At 32.8% G+C, this 18,812-nt stretch overlaps 1 protein-coding gene across 2 annotated transcripts; it reads right to left on the bottom strand.

Annotated features, from left to right (window-relative positions):
• Positions 1-11,811: 11,811 nt before the first annotated feature.
• LOC140881416 (auxin response factor 18-like) lies at positions 11,812-15,601 on the bottom strand. 2 transcript variants are annotated; one of them, XM_073286706.1, is made up of 4 exons: positions 15,016-15,600; positions 13,742-14,938; positions 12,442-13,307; positions 11,812-12,338 (listed from the first exon to the last, which is right to left on the bottom strand). In XM_073286706.1, exons 2-4 carry the CDS (start codon positions 14,849-14,851, stop codon positions 12,257-12,259), a joined length of 2,058 nt encoding a protein of 685 aa, XP_073142807.1. In that variant the 5' UTR covers positions 14,852-14,938; positions 15,016-15,600; the 3' UTR covers positions 11,812-12,256. The 2 variants fall into 2 exon arrangements, with proteins under 2 accessions (XP_073142807.1, XP_073142808.1); XM_073286707.1 differs by having other exon boundaries at positions 13,742-15,601.
• Between the last annotated feature and the right edge of the window lie 3,211 nt (positions 15,602-18,812).

Here is an 18,812-nt window from a genome sequence, read left to right on the forward strand (position 1 = left end):
ATGCGAATTAAGTCCACAATTAAGTGTTATATGAAATAAAACTTAAGAATATTTAGCTTATTATATTAACAAAGTTATTAATAAAATACTCCATCTGTCTCAAATACATAGTCCTATTTTTTTCACACAGATTAAGAAAAAAATATTGGAAAATTAAATTTTATACAAACTTCCTATTTTATCCCTATTTAATGTATTAAAATATAATTGCACAATTTTCAAGGTATAGTTAATAGGGGTATATTAGTAAAGGAGTATAAAAAATATTACTAAATATGGTATATGACTATATTTGGGACAAACAAAAAAGGAAACGTGAACTATATAATTGAGACGGAGGGAGTATATTATTATATTATTTCGGAACGGGTCGGGAATCCCGTAAGGAAAAGGTTTATTCTCGGTCCCTCTCCCGATATTAATCGGGATGGAAAAATCCCGAAAGTTCGGGTCGTAAAAATTTCGGGTTATAATTTTTTCGAGACGAGAATGGGATAAGATTCAGGAAGGGTCGGGATTTCGGGAATTTTTGTTATCCCTACCTAAAATAGATGAGTTGGATTGGTGTTTTCCCAACCCACTTAAAAGGTGGGTCGCTTCGGCCCGACTTGCCTTATGGTAGATTGCGACGAGTGTTGGGCCGGCCCATCCGGCTGACCTGTTTTGACATGTTTAATTATAGTTAAAATTCTTAATTAAATTATTATTAAACTAAAATAATATATACTTACTATATAGTATTTTATTTAAATTACTTACTATATAGTTGTAAAAATATAAAATTTTAAGTTCGAGGTGGCATGTGTTATAACCACAAAAAAATAGTTACTTGAATTAAGAAAATTTAGATGAATGTCAACATGGGTTTGGACTTAACGTGGGCTGAACATTAGTTTTTGTGGGCCGAACCCGATGGACCAAGTGGACTTAACCAATGGACTAATTAATTAAATAAATTGGCATATCCCATAATGGATTGTGCATAACCCGTGAGGCCGTGACTCTGTTCATACATACATACATACATACATACATACATATATAAGTAGTTTTTTTTTTTTTTGAATCAAACATTACATAATTAAAGATCACGAGACCGAGAGCCCTTTTGGATTTCATAGACATTTTTTTAAAAAAGTGATTTTTTTAACCACTGGTAAAACACAATTTATTCACTCAATACAAGACGAATTACAAATTACATGTCGAGCTAATAAGTGAGCAGCAACATTCGTCGATTGATGTATATGTGTCAGTGACAGAAAATTCGGGTTGTCAAGAATGGAACGAATCTCCAACACAAATGATCCTTCAAGCCCTCGTTCCTCTCTAGACTGAGATACTTCTTGAACTGCCTAGAGAGAATCCGAAAATATGCAAATATTAGAAAAACCAGCATGTAAAAAAAAATTCAAACCAAACCGAATGGATGCTAACTATGCTCCTTTCACAGGCCCTGCATAACAGATTAAATTAGCCTTAGCTCCCAACACACATCCTTTGCTATTCCGAATCCCAGCTGCTACACTAAAAATATTCTTTGATTCATCACAACCGGCATCAACATTCAATCTCAATTGATTCTATTCCGGAGCCGTCCACTTAGAATGTGGTGTCACCCCATTAATCTGGACCTTTTCGCCCCTCACAGTAGCATTATGGAAAGCCTCTAACAACACGCACGCCCAATCAAATTTATATATATAGTGTTACCGTGTTGGGATTGCTCCTAAAAATATATATTTTTGAACTTTTCAATTTCAATTACAAGATTTCAAACTATATAAAAGAAAAACTCAAAAAATGCTTTCGAGACATATTCTCAAATACTATTTTAATATTTTTATTTAATACCGTTTCCGCGGTTTGTTTGTTTTAACATGTAAAAATTATTGAAAAAACGAATTTGCATAGAAAATTAATATTTTATTTTATTCAATTCAATTCATTCAAAAAATGATTTTTCAAAAAAATTTAGTTAATAAAGGTATATTGTTAAAAGAGTAAAAAAAAATTTAATAGATATAGTACACATTTATATATTGAAGACAAACACAACATGAATGTGACTTATATATACCAATTTTTCATTCCAATATGAAATGTGATTTTAAATATAAAATTTTAAAAAAAAATTTAAAGGACGTGATAATATTTTACGAATGGAAATATATATTTTAATCATTAAAAGTAGTTACTATGAGGTTTTTTTTATTGAATAATAATAATTTTAAGATTTTATTCCTTCAGATTCTCCACATGTATTTGACACCAGGGATGGAACCAAGGGAGGCTGATGGTTGCACCCATCTCCCATCGATTTTGTCCATTATATAGTATGTTAGCATCTAAATTTACAATAGAGTCATATTCCTAAATGATCTACTTGCACAACTCCTCATCCGATAAAATATAATTTTTGCCCTTCTTAATAGAATTTTCTGACTCTGTTTCTGTAATTGACCTTAACTCTCTTTATATGTTATTGTACATTTTACACTTAAAAACGAGGTAAGCATCAAATGCAATGAGTAAAAAGTTGGTGAATACAAAAATTCCATTAACGTAATTTTTCGAGATTTTTTTTATATATAATAATATTTAAACAAATTTAAACAAATACAACAAATACTAATTTTTTTTTAAAAAATATAATATAAACCCCGCTTTATTGAGGAGTGGGTTTTGAGTCTCCGACTCCTCATTTGTTCTTTCCGATGAGCAAACCTCGACTCCTCAGTTCTCGTAGACTATAATTATATACTAGTGTATTGATATACATGCTATGTGCTTGTGTAATATTTTGTAATTAATTTGATTTATATTTAAATAAGAGTAATATCATAGTTGTAAAAATTATCGAAAGACCAAACTGTAATTTAAAATATCAAAATAAAAAAAAACGAAATAAAAAACAATATAGTATCTATATCACATAAGGATAATTTTGATATAAAAAATGGTGTCTAAGGGAAAGAATCTTTATATATAGAAAAAGATATACATCAGTTTTGTAACGCTCCACTGTATCAAACGGGTCTTTTCAGCGTGCTTATGTCCTCACTCACACGCACCCTGAAAAACTTTCCAAGGGGTCACCCATCCTATAATTGCCCCAAGTCAAGCACGCTTAACTTTAGAGTTCTTATGTGATGAGCTTCCGAAAAGAAAATGCACATTCTTGATATGAATAGTACATATGAAATCTTTTAAGCCCTCCTCAACCATGTAGCCTCATACCTACACAGTCTCAGAATCCCTCTCATTTCGGCACGGGAACGGTTCATTCATGTCTCCCTCCGCCGCCTACCAGGAGCTTCTCATTGTCTATGCAACCTCTTGGCACCGGCGATCACTCCCTGCCTCTTCAGCCCCGGGCGTCACATGCCCACCAGCTTCCGATTGGTTCGTCCCCGAACCATACCGTACTAAGAGAGGTCGGCTCTGATACCATTTGTAACGCCCCACTGTATCAAGACGGGTCTTTTCAGCGTGCTTATGTCTTCACTCACACGCACCCTGGAAAACTTCTCAGGGGGACACCCATCCTATAATTGCCCCAAGTCAAGCACGCTTAACTTTAGAGTTCTTATGTGATGAGCTTCCGAAAAGAAGATGCACCTTCTTGATATGAATAGTACATATGAAATCTTTTAAGCCCTCCTCAACCATGTAGTCTCATACCTACACAGTCTCAGAATCCTTCTCATTCCGTCACGGGATCGGTTCATTCATGTCTCCCTCCGCCTAGAAGCCTACCAGGAGCCGCTCATTGTCCGTACAACCTCTTGGCACCGGCAATCACTCCATTCATCCCCGGGCGTCACATCAGTTTTGATCCCACGCACCCTAAGGTTCGGGGGATCCACGTGCACCCGTGCCCAAAATAACTCTGTTTGCCTTGAAATTTTCACGGTAAGGTCGACTCGAAAATGCGAATCCAATGATGTATCATATGATATAAATTTCAATCTCAGTGGTCGGAGATTTGAAGACGATCGAAAATTATGTGAAATATGCAATTTCCGAACATATTCACATTTTCGACCACCGAAATTGAAATTTATATTATATGATATATCGTTGGATTCGCATTTTCGAGACGACCCTACCGTGAAAATTCAAAGACAATTGGAGTTGTTTTGGGCATGGATGCACATGGATCCCCCACACCCTAGGATGTGTGGGATCAAAAGTCAAAACTGATCGATTCCAACCCAATGATGTATCATTTGATATAAATTTTAAGCTCGGTGGTCGGAGATTTGAAGATGACCGAAAATTAGGTGAAATATGCAATTTCTGACCATCTTCACATTTCCGACCACGAAGATTGAATTTTGTATCATATGATGTATCATTAGATTCGCATTTTTGAGACGACCTTACCGTTAAAGTTTCAAGAAAAGCGGAGTTGTTTTGAGTACGGGTGCACATAGATCCCTCTCATCCTAAGGTGCGTGATATCAAAACTGTAGATATATATATATATATATATATATATATATATATATATATATATATATATATATATCTTTATCACTATTATTATTTGGTTTTATATTTGCAGTCTTGTTTTTACATGTTTGAAATAAGTGATGATTATGGTTAATAAAATTTTAGTTGTTTAGAATTTTTATTATACAATTGAACTTTCATAAATTAATAATATTGAGACAATGATATTTTACTAATTTATAGACATGTTAATTAATCGATAAATTAATAAATTATTATTTTAAATAGTATCTTTTGATTCAAAATGAACATAGATTAATTATATAAGAAAATTATGTTTTATTAATTTTAATAGATTTATATAGGAGTCTTTCGGGCTAATTGCAATCGGCCCCCTTGTGAAAATCCTAATTGTCACGAAACCCCGCTTTATTTATATATATAATAAATAAATAATATGCTAGTATCTAGGAATTAATTATGGAAAGCTATATATTTTTAATGAAAAATTCAATGTTTATTATATGGAAAATAAGAGAGAAAAAAAAAAAGAATGTTTTAGCCTCAAGATGGAGGGTAAATTAGTCAAATGATGTGAAAAAAATCAAATATCATAAAAAATTGCATTTATCACGCGTGAATTCAGAACATTGATTGCAGGGGGTTATGAGCAAAATATTTAAAAATTCAAGGGCATATTAGCTTATTAATTTTTCATAGGGTTTTTGTAACAATTAAAATTTTCACAAGGGGACCGAATGCAATTAGCCCGAGTCTTTCATATATATATATAATATGTATATCTATACTATATATCTATACTTACTATATTATAATAGTTCAACCCCTTAGACTAACCGATTTTGGTGTGTCATATGACTTTTGTAAATAACTTATCTTTAATTTATATATCAAATTATCAAACACGTAAAAATCATGTATCACGATCGCTAATATATATTATATTAAAAAAAAAACAAAGCAAAACAAAAAAAAAAACAAAAAGAGGGTTGACCCCGAAGGGGACCCCATTTCACATGAGTCAGAGGCTCATTGGCTCATATATATTATATTGCAAACACAAAGCGTGTGCTGCGATCACTAGTATATATAATTTATGGGCTACGAGGAGTCGGGATTTCAAACCCTGCTTTATTATATTTTTTAAATAATTTTAGTATGTGTTATTTTGTTTAATTTTTTAAAATTTATTATATTTATTTAAAAAATCCAAATTTGTCATTCAGTAAATTTGACCAGGATATCGAGTTTATTGAGACAAAATCTTTTCAACAATACTGATACGAAGATTATAAAATGAGTTCTCGGGAAGGTGAGTGGGTGGTCATCCGGGATGTCCAGACGATGAACTTTTGCTCCCAATATGGATTCTTCACACACGGAGACAAAGAAATCGTCAGTGGAGTGCCGGAGGGTTCTCCGGCGTCGTCACTCCAATGTTTAAGTCAAATTAAGAGTAGAGAGTGGGCTTATGAGAAAAATATGTAAATTTGGGAATTTGAGTTAACGTAAATATGAGAACATACCTTATTCAGGCCAGGGCACCTGATATTTATAGGAAATACCGAGAGAAATCCAATGATTACCTAATATGGTTTGTCTGACAGCACAAAATACGAGGTGATAACATTTAATGCTAAGTGACATATCCCGTAATTTCTGGAAAAAATAACGCCGTTGCAATATGGGCTCTAAGCTACTTCCTTGTGAGGAAAGTTATCCCACGTTATGGTGATGTGGCCTCTTTCCAACCGCTAAAGGCACAGGAAATCGGTCCCTATGCTGATCTAGTTGTCTTCCATCCGTTGGGGCGCTGTTCATGCCTGGGCTCCACCACTCGAGACATAAATCATAGCCACATGTTCCTCAACTTTCTTCCCGTCACCTGGGTTCTTGAGAACCACCCGGGTTTGGTGATAGCCCGAGATATCTTACCGGGATATCAAATACCAACTTCAATTGCAAAATTGAACATCAAATAATTATTTATTATTTATAAAGCTATCAAAAGAGGTTGATTCAAACGGGTCAATTCGCTCCGACCATCCAAAATTTATGTTTTAAGTTGGCAATTTCTGGGTCCGTCAACATCCACCAAATAATGGGTTGTTGCGGCTCAGTCCACCTTACCACCCCACGAAAAGGCTGATCGCGAGCCGACCCGCCTCAACCCACTAAAAATATTTAAAAATTGATGAGCTCACGAGCGCGACGTGTCAGAACATTTCTCCTGAGGGCATCCACAGTGGGAGCTCTTTCGAGCTCCCACTATCCCATGTGGAGCAATTGAAAAAGCTTCTCCCATAGCAGGGAAAAGCTTTTTCAATTGTCAGACAAAGGGCGCTCTGACTGTTCAAAGCGCCCTTTGCATTTTGCTTTTTTTTTATTAATTATTTAATAATATATATTATTATTGTTAATATGTATATACATACACATATATTTATTTATTTGTTTGTTTGTCTTGTCTTTTTTTTTTAATTTTTAGACCGTTGTTTTTTTGTTTTTATTGTTGAATTTTTGTTAAATTTTTATAATATTTTAATTAAATTAGTCGTTAAAGTATTTCCTATAAATACACATGAAGTCTTCTAATTCTCACTCATCTTAGAATTCTTTTTTGTATTTACATTTATTTAGAATGTCTCAAAATCCAAATTCCTCTAGGAGATCTATTTTGCAATAAATAAATATATAAAATAAATTTCTAGTTAATTTTTTAACATAAAAATCTGTATGTAACGTTACAAAATTTTGAAATTGAATTTAAATTATATTTATTTTTTATTAATTAAATTATTAAATATTTATAAAAAAATATATATTTATTTTCTTTAACTATAAAAAAATTCACAAGTTCATTAATAAAATTAAACTATTTATATAAATTATGTATATATAAATATGTAAAATAAATTGATTGTTGATATATTTGAATTGAGTGTGGGATCCATAAAAAAATTGTTTGAGTTTTTTGTTATAGTGGAGAGTTGAATGAGATTTTTGGTTTTTGATATGACGGAGTGGAGACCACAAAAAAATGGTGATAGGGGTGTTACCATTGTGGATGCCATGAGTCCGACTATATCAACAACATATAACGGGCCTATAAATGGAAGAAATACGACCCACTGGACGTATACTGAGGTCCAATGTGTTCCCTAGGTTAGTAAAATTTTGCTGCCATCAAACAATATTTCCAACTTTACCTGATTTAATTTGATTAATATGGCATGTGCATGAATAATTCCAAATAAATTTTGTATGGTGCGACTTGGATTAACTTTAGCCCTGGAAATAATTTTAAATATATAAAAATAGTATTCTTTAGATGACGTTTTTTAAAATTCAGATAGCCGATATCGATAATATAAAAAATTCCAGAATTGAATTTTAAAATTTTATTATGTGAACCGAGAGTGACTGTATTTCCGGCACCCTTAGTCGTAGGGCATTGCGTGGTACACAAGAATTAATTGTCGGTACGTTTTGTTGGGAGAATGGTCCAATTTTTAGAGGGATAATGTCAAATATTTAATCTTGTATTCAATGCAAGTTAAACCGATCGATCGATATTGGTCTATAAATAATTGTGCACTTTTTTTTTTTTTTTCCAAAAAAAAAAAAAAAAAAATCCGATTTGAACAATGGCTATAAAGAAGTCTGCGTAAATCATTAATCAAGATCAATCCTAGTGATGTAGCGATATAAAGTATAAACGTATTTGAATAGCTGATGTATCATGTAGCGATAAAAATTATAAATGTAGACCGGATGTCGTTCGATCCCACGTAAAAACGAAAACCCTTCTCCTCATCGACATAATCAATTATTTTTCTCTAAAGAAAAAATTCACTAAAACTGTCAACTGTAAAATTCAGTTGGATTTGGAGCATCATTGATAAGTCGGTGTCGTGATGAATACATTTGTTTGTTGTTATGGATATTTGTCCTTGTTCCGAGTCCACATGCTATTGGGCCCTTACCATCTGTCTTTGTCTCCAAATCTCTGTCTCTTCGGTCCCATTTACAATACCAAAACTCATGCTAAAATTTTCTCAAAATTCTCATATTTTTATCGAATATTCAATATATATATATATTATGTTGCAAAAAATATAATATAAAATGATATATATCGATATTGTATTGAAATCTCAGTATATCATATAGTCGGTATATTACCTATATGTATTGGAAAGTTCGATATACCGAAAGTTTCGACACGATATTGATATAAAATTTTCTTATACCATAATTTTTTATACGATGTAAAATATACGGTTTTCGACACGTATATTGTCTTGTGCAAGCATGGAGAGAGTAAATTGGTGATTAAATATATGATTTATTAGGAATGGGGTTGGGGGCATTGCGTGTTGCTGGATGCCGCTCCCTCAAATTTACTCAAACAAATTAAAGCAGCTTTTTATGGGTGTGAAGGAGATTACCGTTTATAGTCACAATTTTGGAACCCACGCGTGATTATTTACAAATAGAAATTAAGGATTTAAATGACCCCACGTCAATTTTCTGAAATATTGTAACAATAATTATTGTATTTGCCATTTCTAATATTAGTGATATGGTTTATATTAGTTTTTGGATTATTTTATGATATACTTGAAGTATTTATCGTCATGTGATGTAGTCAAATATTAGGTCTTAAATATCAACACATATGTCAACTTTCATAAAAATATGAGAGACTCACATGATCTAATGATGTTACTCCTTTTAACTTTTACGAACATAAACAATTACTGTTCCATTCAATGTATTCGATTACTTTTCACGCAATTATACTTACCTTGGTGAAACATTTACATGGCTTGTTAATAGAAATCAAATCCAGAAAATTGCTATTTTGGTACTCTACATTTATCTATTTTATTCTTTAGTCTTGTAATTAGTTAAACTTGGCTATTGGTTCGCTAACTTTTAACCATTGGTTATTTTGATCCTATCTTTTCCGGAATTCCAATTTTAGCTGAAAATTGCTAACTAGGCTAAGGTGACAACAAAATGAAGACTTAAATTATACCACGTCAAACAAAAATTATAATACGTATATACAAAAATTATCAAATTATAATATATACTAGTCGTCTGCACACGCGTTGTGCGTGCGTGATTGAAATATAAATATTATTTATTGTATACATATTATATGTTTATTACAAATCAATTTAAATTTGAAAATAAAATGAGTTGTGTGTGCGATTAAAATATGAATATTATTTATTGTTATATGTATTATATATTTGTTTCAAATCAATTTAAATTTGAAAATAAAATAAAATCACAGGTTGAAGATTATAATGGACAAATGAAGTTTAAAATAGAGATAAATATTTTGTTATTTTTTTTTTGCTTTTTGAAGGTATTTTAGATATTTCGTATTTGGCTTTACCAAATTAATTTTAATTCGGTTAATATGTGATGTTCTTCTTTAATAATATCTTTAATAATATAGTAAGATATATTACAAAACAAATTTAAAAAACAGGGATGGAGAAGACGATTTTTATCTTTTATCTTCTTACATTTAGACGATTAAATTAAATAAACCAATTCACTATTTTCCCAATTCACCATTTAATTTTCTAAAAGTAACAGGATACAATATATGATGTGTTTATCTCCCCACAATTCTTTGATTGACATTTTTTTTAACATTTTATTTTATTTATAATTTTGGTTCGATTCCAAGAAGGAAGATTTCCATCCAAATTGAATAAATCTTTAAATTTGTATTTATGTCATCAACCTACTCAACAATTTCCAGCAAAAATTGAAATTTCGATAAAAAAAAAAAAAATCAAACGAATATATATAGTTAAAAATGAGCGGACTAATATCTAAAGTTCATTAATTATAAAAGTAAAAGAGAAAATAGATAAATTTAATATATCAAAATGATTTTTTTCAAAACGACTTTTTTTTTTTTTCCTTTAGAGGGAATGGATTTAAAACTTATTGATAAAATGGAAAAAACGTGACAACTTGTGGACGTTTCATTTTAAAGTAAATATAATGGATTATTAATTGTTTCATGATTAATTAAAGGGGAAATAAATTATACAAAATTTGTATAGAAGTCGTTGATCTGACGTTGCAGTTAGCAGTTTCACACGATCCAACACCTCAAAGAATGTGTAGATGGATATGTCAACTATTTGTTTATTTTTGTTTTTTTTTTGAAAATTATTATTTGTTTGATTTGATTATTTTGAAATATTAATAGGAAAAAAGGACACTTATATCTAAACCAAAGATGCAATCGATCGGGTGAAAGTGATCTCAAGCAACCCTTTCGATGCTCGATTCCAAATTTCTATTACGAGTTTGCGATATAATTTACACATAAGATTAGTTTTTGTAACAAAAATTGAAGTGTCAATAACACTTTCCTTTTATAAATAATTTAATTTAAACTGATAAATGATGAAATTTGAAAGAAAAGATAAATAGAAAATGATATATAAATATTGGAGAAAAAGGGGGATAAATAATTTGAAATTTAATTTAAAGAAAATGTAACTTAAATTTAAAGGTAAACTAAGAAATTTTTTTGAGAGGACTTGACACACCAAATTTGTTAATATGTCAATTGCAACAAATATAATACAGCGCAGCCTTCTCCACATGCTGACGCATCATGCACGTGTACTTGGTCCCACTTTCTCCTAACACGTGCGCTCATTAATTTTTTCGTTTTGCGTGTTGCTATGTTAAAAATAATATTAAGTATAGAATTTGTTCAATGCATTTTTAATCGATATATGTAGCCATTATAGAAAATGGAACCATATTTTTTTGATACTAACAAATTTATAAATAATAATAATAAAAACTATATGGTAATCCAAAATATTAAAGCATGAAAAACCAACTCCTGCGGCACTTGAATGGTAAAAACTAAAAACTGTCAACTTTAATTGGTCAACAATGAAATTTTTGTTACAACGACTATTCCGCTTCTTTTTTATAATTCTATTTTTTTTTTGTGATGTGGAAACCCATAGCTGCCACCCTTAGATGCGTTTTGGGTAAATTTTCGGACTAACGCAATAGCCTGCAAACTACGCTAGCCTGATAAACCACATTGGACAAACCCTATGTGATAGGCTAGTCCAAGAAAATGTTGGCAGGTAAAATCGAGAAAATTCTATCTTACAACTTAAATTGGTGAGAATTAAACACAAAATTTCATATTTCGGACTAGACCAAATGATCTCGACACACCCCTTTTATAGTTCAATAAGTAACTCTTGTACATACTACACAAGATTGAATGAAATCAATAGCTTGATTTACATCTCACAGAAATGAAGTTAATATTTCATTTTTATTTGACAAAATTAAGGGGGCTATCGCAATCAACCCAAGTTTTTTTCCAAAATGGCGAGGCAAATTGTGAAGTGGGACTCTTCCAAAAGACAGATTTCTCCTGCCAACGTAGAGAGAAAGACTATTGAAGAAGTGCAGCCCTTTTTTACAATACCAAGCTTTACTTCACTTCGACTCTCGAAACCGTAGCATAAAAGTTAGAACCATACAAAAAATGCAAGAAACTTGAAACTTATGTTTACAAAGAAAACAACTAAAGAGGAATCCTCCCGACATACATGATATGATATAGCTCGAAAGGTCGAATTTGTCACTTGGGGTCGGGTTCGCCATGATCCAGGAATGACCGACTCTTCATGAGTAGTTGTTAAGAGCTAAGCTTTTAAGTTATTCATTGTTAGACTGGAGGTTTCCATTTGTATGATCACAAGTCTACGCTCCTGCGTTCTCGCGGCTGCGTGAGTTTTGTTAAAATCCTCAACCTTTTAGCTGTCATCTTGAAGTTACTGCAAGCAACATTGACAGAGCAAAGTACCAAATACATGATTTGATGTAGAAAATGACGAAAGAATGCACATGAATTCAACTAATGTCTATGAGATAACCGACCTAAATGGTTCTTCACCGAGTTGCTTGACTGCACCTTTGGCGTCCCAGTACAGGACATGATTCAGTGGATCTGAAATTTCGACCCCAAACATGTCTTCCAGATTTCTATAGAGTTCGTCGAATGAACCGACCAAAGAAAGGTCCATGGTGTGACCCATATCCTCGGATTCAAAGAAAACTTTGCACTGACTGGTTTCAAGATTCAGGGCGCCTTCACATGAAGTGCGTTCCGGTGCATCATTCTGATTCGAACCAGATCCATCGGAAGTATTTCCTGTTTTATCAGCAGGGCTAGTAGAACCGTTACCCGCACGGATTGAAGAAACAGTGTCACTACCACAGCTGGTACACATTTGCTTCTCTGTTAGTATTGGTTGACCAAAAAGCACAAACGGGGTTGCCTTCAAAACATCAGATTTCTTTGAACTCGAATTTCCCATGGTCAGTGAGCAAGAAATGTTCTCAGTATTGCTAGGCTTGGTGGCTATGTAGGGAATTGGGGTTCCGGTAGATACAACAGCTTGTTTGAAGCCGACCGGAAAGAAACCTGATTGCAGTTTACTGAGATGAAAATCTGATAAAGATAATCCATATTGAGCATGCCTGGCTCCCTGCATGCCAGCAGGAGTGTTGTCTTGACGACAACCAAAGGGGATGCTGGACCCAAGTAGGAGATTGTTGCCTGAAAGAAATGGGAATGTCAGTTGGGGGTCAAGTGGGAGATCTGATTGATGAGGTAGTCTTAATTTCTTTCGAGGAGGTGAAAAAGCCGAGAGATGAACGGCCGGCATGTTTGATACTAACTCTACAAGCCATGGGCTGACACGTTTCACATTTTGGAGTAGGTCAGGTTCATCCCATGTCACCTGCATCAATTCGGATCATAGTAGATTTAAGAGTTTTTCCACCAAACTTTGATGCACACTACAATTAGGGGCAAGTTTTTTGATCCAACTAATCCTACAGTTCAAGCTATCCAAATGAAAACGAATAAGAATATTTGCAATCAAAGTTTGATACATATATGCCCAAGATTTGAAATTTCAGCAGGAAATACAGGGGAATAGGACAACAGGGATTTTTCATTGATGCAAACCATGGAAATTGGTGCTCGTGCAGTATAAATACACCGTCACTTACATTCATTGTAGCTTTGAGTCTATTATTACAATCAAATATACGAATTTAAGGCGGTAAATATATCATAAATAAAATCAAAGATCAAGGTTAAATCATGCTCACATAGATAGGGATCATGTACAGAGTTAAAACACAAGACATTCAACATAAAATATATTACCTGCAGAAGCCTCCAAGGAGAATCAGGCCAGCGAATTGGGTCAGCAACCTGGACCGACGATATGGTTCCCATAAACCAACTTATACGCGAGGAATCTTCTGTTTCGAATGCCATCTTGAACCTGATACCCGAGCTCCATCGTATTTGCAATGCGGCTTTTACAAGAGAAGCCTTAACACAGAACTCGGGCGTGCTAGCTCGAGGGTAGTAAATAACCTCAAAGGGTTGTCCACTGGCGGCAAGAGTAGCAGCTTCAATGACCGTTTCTACCTTCACTCGTTCTCGACCGATCAAACTTCCATTCCCAACCCCATTACCAATTCTTGCCAACTTATTCTCATCATCATCCCTCAAGAAAGTCGAAAACCCTCCGTAAGGCATGGTAGAATTCCCCCCAGCTGGATTCCATCCCGATGGAATCTCAATCCCCCCACCAATTCCCCTCTTTGCACGTCTAATCCCAACGCAAAGATCGCCGTTCTCCGCCCTTAGAAACACTATGGAATCGCCTGCCACTAACTTCTTATGGTTCACAAAAGTACTCCACCCTGTGGTCAAGAGATGTCGCCTAGGTGTCCCCCTGTAAATATGCCTGAATTTCCAAGTTTCACCATGAACATCCTTGGCAAGAATTGTCTGAACCGGAGGATCCGCCGTGTAATCCAGCCTAGGAAAAATCGTCTCTGCGCAGTACCTAGGAACCGAAAACCCCCCACCGTTGTTGGCATCAGATTGTGTTAAAGTCTTGGCAAACGAAGTGGGTTTTTCTTGGTTCTCAGGACCATTCATCCCTAAAACCCCTTCATCATCAAAATCAACATCATTGCTAATAGGAACAAGCCGAATTTTCGCAAAAACCTCGTCCGTTTCGAGATCTGCCATGAATTTGATTGCAGAAATCGTACACGGCACACAAGCAGGAATCTTAGGAAAATTCCTGTAATCCACATTCCCAGAGACGTGCTCAGCATGTCCCTGAGGAAAGTAAAACACTTTCGAGTTCACCGGCGGCATTTGCACCATGCTACCGGCACAAGCATGCCATAGCTGAGAGTCCAAACATTTCTCAGTTTCTTTCACTGTTTCCTTCGATTCCATAAAGGTAATCATTGCAATTTTAGCAATAACTATCGCAAAATTCTAACCCAAACTTTAGAAGCCCTTCAACAATTTAACAGGCGTCATACAGTGATGGCGCTGCCACCAAAGAAAAACGCAGAACATTTAGAAATCAAGAAAACCAAATTGAACCCAGAGAATTTCCAGTTTCTTACCTCTCTTATCTTCAACAAGCGTTTATACCCATCTGCAGAAACATCTAAACAAACTCAAATATCAATTTTACAGAAAAAAGAGGGAATTTTTTCAGAAATTGAATCCCAGAAAATCTCAGTCTCATCAATTTCGCCATCCAACATCTCATTTCTCACCCAAAACTGTTCACATCAAGCACAAGAAACCCATGACTACCCGAGAAAATTCGAGTCACTTTTGTAAACAAAACAATCAATACATAAAAATCGAAACAAAAGCAAAATCAAAACAATCCTGCAAGAACCCAAAAAAAATCTGATCTAAGACACAAAAATCCCTGAAAAATAGGAACAGATGAAATCCCTTTGGGTTTCTTTACTTCAACTCTCTGTTTCTGTCTCCCACATTTACACTCAACTCCATTCACACAATAAACCAATCTCTCTCCGACTCTCTCTCTCTTATATATATACAAGATATACATACATGTATGTGTATGTATATCCGTGAAGTCTTCACACGTACACAAAGCGTCTTTCAGTAAGTCCTTTTCTTTTTCCATTCACCTGACGAGTAAAATAATTGTTTGATTTTTTTTTCACAGAACTATTATAATATAAATTACTTACCTTTTTCTTCGGATTTGAAGAACCTTCTGATGCACCTTCAGCAAAACAACAAAGATCTTAAAAAAGCAAGCTTTATCTGTTTTTCTTTATTACTATAAAACTATTATATTTATTCTGTTGCTTATGGGTATGGATTTGAGACTAGTGGAGGTTAATATGGTGACCAAAATAAATTTACCCCACAAAAATTTATCAACTTTTTTGGAAAAAAAAGAAAGAAATCAAGAACGGAGAGACTGTCTTTACTCAATCACATTTGTTATTGTTGATCGTGGGAGTTGTGATCGTTTCATTCAATAGATAATAATGGGATTTTGAAAAGACCAAGGTATTGTAGTGAGTGAACATGTTTCATTAAATTAATAATCTTAAAAATGTTTAATGAATTGATTCAATCAAGGGAAGTCAACAGTTGCTCTGAGAGCAAGGCAGTCTTTTAAGGAGACAAAGAAGGTAAAATCATTATTCACCTATGGTAAAAAAGATTGGAGACAGTAGTAATCAATGAGTGATGGCAAAAAAGAAACAAAACAAGAAAAGAAAAGAAAAGAAAAATTACATCCATAATATCTAACTGTGACAAGTACAAGTGTCGCATATCTACAAGTGATCGAAAGAATATTACATAAAATTTAAGGAAAATTAAAATAATTTAAATGTTTTATTTAGTTTTTTGCTTTTTTTCCTTGGTTACGAATATTTCTGTTTTAATGACGCTCTTTAACATATCAGGATATTGTTTGGAATAATCTGATAAAGATGATTGAGTCCAATTTTGAAGACATAATTTAAATAAATAAAAGATTACCCAAATTTAAATAGATATAGATGATGTAGTTGTGATAATAACTCAAAATTCAAATTATGAGTAACCATTAATCCTCTATCTCCATCGTGAAATGTACCAAGAATTCTTATATTTTTTGTGTCCATCATTTATTCTCGGTGTTAATATGTACTAAGTACAATAGTACACACATACATATATACACAAACGCACACATTCTTTCAGTGAAGCTAGTTTTACCATCACATTATATATTTACTTCCACTTTTCCCCTTCCTTTTCACCCTTTGACTGTTGAAAAAGTTGGCCACACAGGAAATAGGGAGACATTACAAAATTTATCATTACACTTTCCCCCTATTTTTCCCAAAAAATTGACCTCTTTTCACCATTATACAACATACATGATACAACACACTATACCACGAATTTTTTTATCACGAAGTCTATATCATACATGTCTGTTATTCTAAATCAACAAAAATGTATGAGATGAAACTATGTATGATAATAATTATATAAAATGTAAGTAGATTGTAGATGATATTAGAAGATATGATTAGGACTTGACAAAGGGCAAAGGCTGGGGTCTTTACATTATTATGTCACAAACAATGACCACTTACAATATATGAAACGAATGAATGCTGCCACATAAAACCGAAAGGGACTAATGAACCACATCATTTGCTGCCATACAATAACCCCTGCCCATGTCCACTACATAATTCATATAAATTACATGCATGCATCTTTAACATATTATTTAACAAAAATGACACCAAATTTTATTATATACTTCATGTGTTTATTACCACTTATAATATATTATACAAAATAATATATCTGGACATTTTTAAATATCTTTGTATTATTTTTAATGGGTTTTATGTTATTATAATCTAGACGTATCCAAACATATTATCATCACTATATATATAAGGGTGGTTGGATAAGACAAAGAAAACACAAGGAAAATGTAATGCAACAGAAAGACCAAATGGTGACATTTAGCCCACTCATTGGACCTCACTTTCCCCTAACGTCTTTACAACTACTCATGAAAAACACACTCTCATGCACCATTTAAATCCTAACTAAATTAAATCAAATCAAATCATATAATTAATGCTAAGAGATGAGATGGGGCAGTTCAAATGTTGGGTGGATTTTGTCTCTCCATTTAGCCCAAACATAACACGACTCCATCCATATTGCTGTCCACACACACACACACACCCCACCCAACCCTAAGCATAGCTCACCACACACATATTCTTTGTTTCCATGTATAAATAGTAATTAATGAGTGAGTTTTCCGTGACTGTGAGACGGGTCGATCTGAAAGACATCTATAATAAGTTGGTTGAATAAGAGATCTATCTTACAAAATCGATATGTGCAACCGTCCCATAAGATTTTAATAGTAATTCATTATAGGGATAATTTTGTTTAGTTTCAAATTTCAATAACTAATGTATATGTAGTATTTAGTTTTGCATCCAGATGAAGTGATGTACGTAGTTTTTTTTTTAAAATAAAAATTTGATAGAAAAGAGAAAAAAAAAAAAAAAAAAAAACCTCGTGATGAAACTTTTTTTTTTTTTTTTTTTTAAGAAATCTCAAATTTCTTATATATCCTTTATTTGGTCGGTTTTCCCACTTACATAAAACCCTTTAATCGTCATACCATAATTAATCATAGCTTAATCTGTTTTTAAGAATACATAAATTAATTTATGATTTTTTTCCTTTTTTTATTTAAAAAACAATAATTACCCATGTTCAATTCATATATTCACTCCACAAGATTGTATTACGTAAATAGTTTTAATTTATTGAAATGTTAACTTGTGGCAGCGAAAATAACAGATGTCGGCAGGTGCAAGCTGAGAAATTACAATGATACAAGCAACAGTACAATAGCTAGCACTCGGCTGGATGTGTCGATCGAATTGGATTTTGTGATTATTCTTTTCATGAATATAATTCAGAAATAAATGCAAGGAGTATATATATTAGATATCTATGTCATATTTACTATATATATATATATAGCTATTTTATATATAATTTTATTTATAAAAATATTAACCAGGTAATGGAATTAATCTTCGAAACATAAAAACTCATATGAAACGTTCACTTAAAATATGAATCGAATCGAATCATTTATGGATGTAATTAAATTCGAAAGATCGTCTTACAAAAGACTTACTAATACATTACAAAGACTCTTTAATTTTAAAATACAAATATCCGATCCAACTTATGACAAAAAATATTACTTTTCATTACAATTTATATGGATTGAATTGAATCAACTATCTATGAGAACTTCAATAAGATATGTACTCGTTTTTCGTGGCGGTATTTTTTCCTAAAATAAAAATTCTTATTT

This window comes from Henckelia pumila, chromosome 2, assembly GCF_033568475.1.
Source record: "Henckelia pumila isolate YLH828 chromosome 2, ASM3356847v2, whole genome shotgun sequence".
Classification (NCBI taxonomy): Eukaryota; Viridiplantae; Streptophyta; class Magnoliopsida; order Lamiales; family Gesneriaceae; genus Henckelia; species Henckelia pumila.

What these genes read in the sequence shown, in the direction of transcription:
- LOC140881416 (XM_073286707.1), bottom strand. Translation starts at nt 14,851, where the DNA reads ATGATTACCTTTATGGAATCGAAGGAAACAGTGAAAGAAACTGAGAAA. An exon ending in CTCCTTGGAGGCTTCTGCAG is followed by an intron (nt 13,308 to 13,741) that starts GTAATATATTTT and finishes GAATTGATGCAG; the next exon opens with GTGACATGGGATGAACCTGA. An exon ending in CTCGGTGAAGAACCATTTAG is followed by an intron (nt 12,339 to 12,441) that starts GTCGGTTATCTC and finishes TGTTGCTTGCAG; the next exon opens with TAACTTCAAGATGACAGCTA.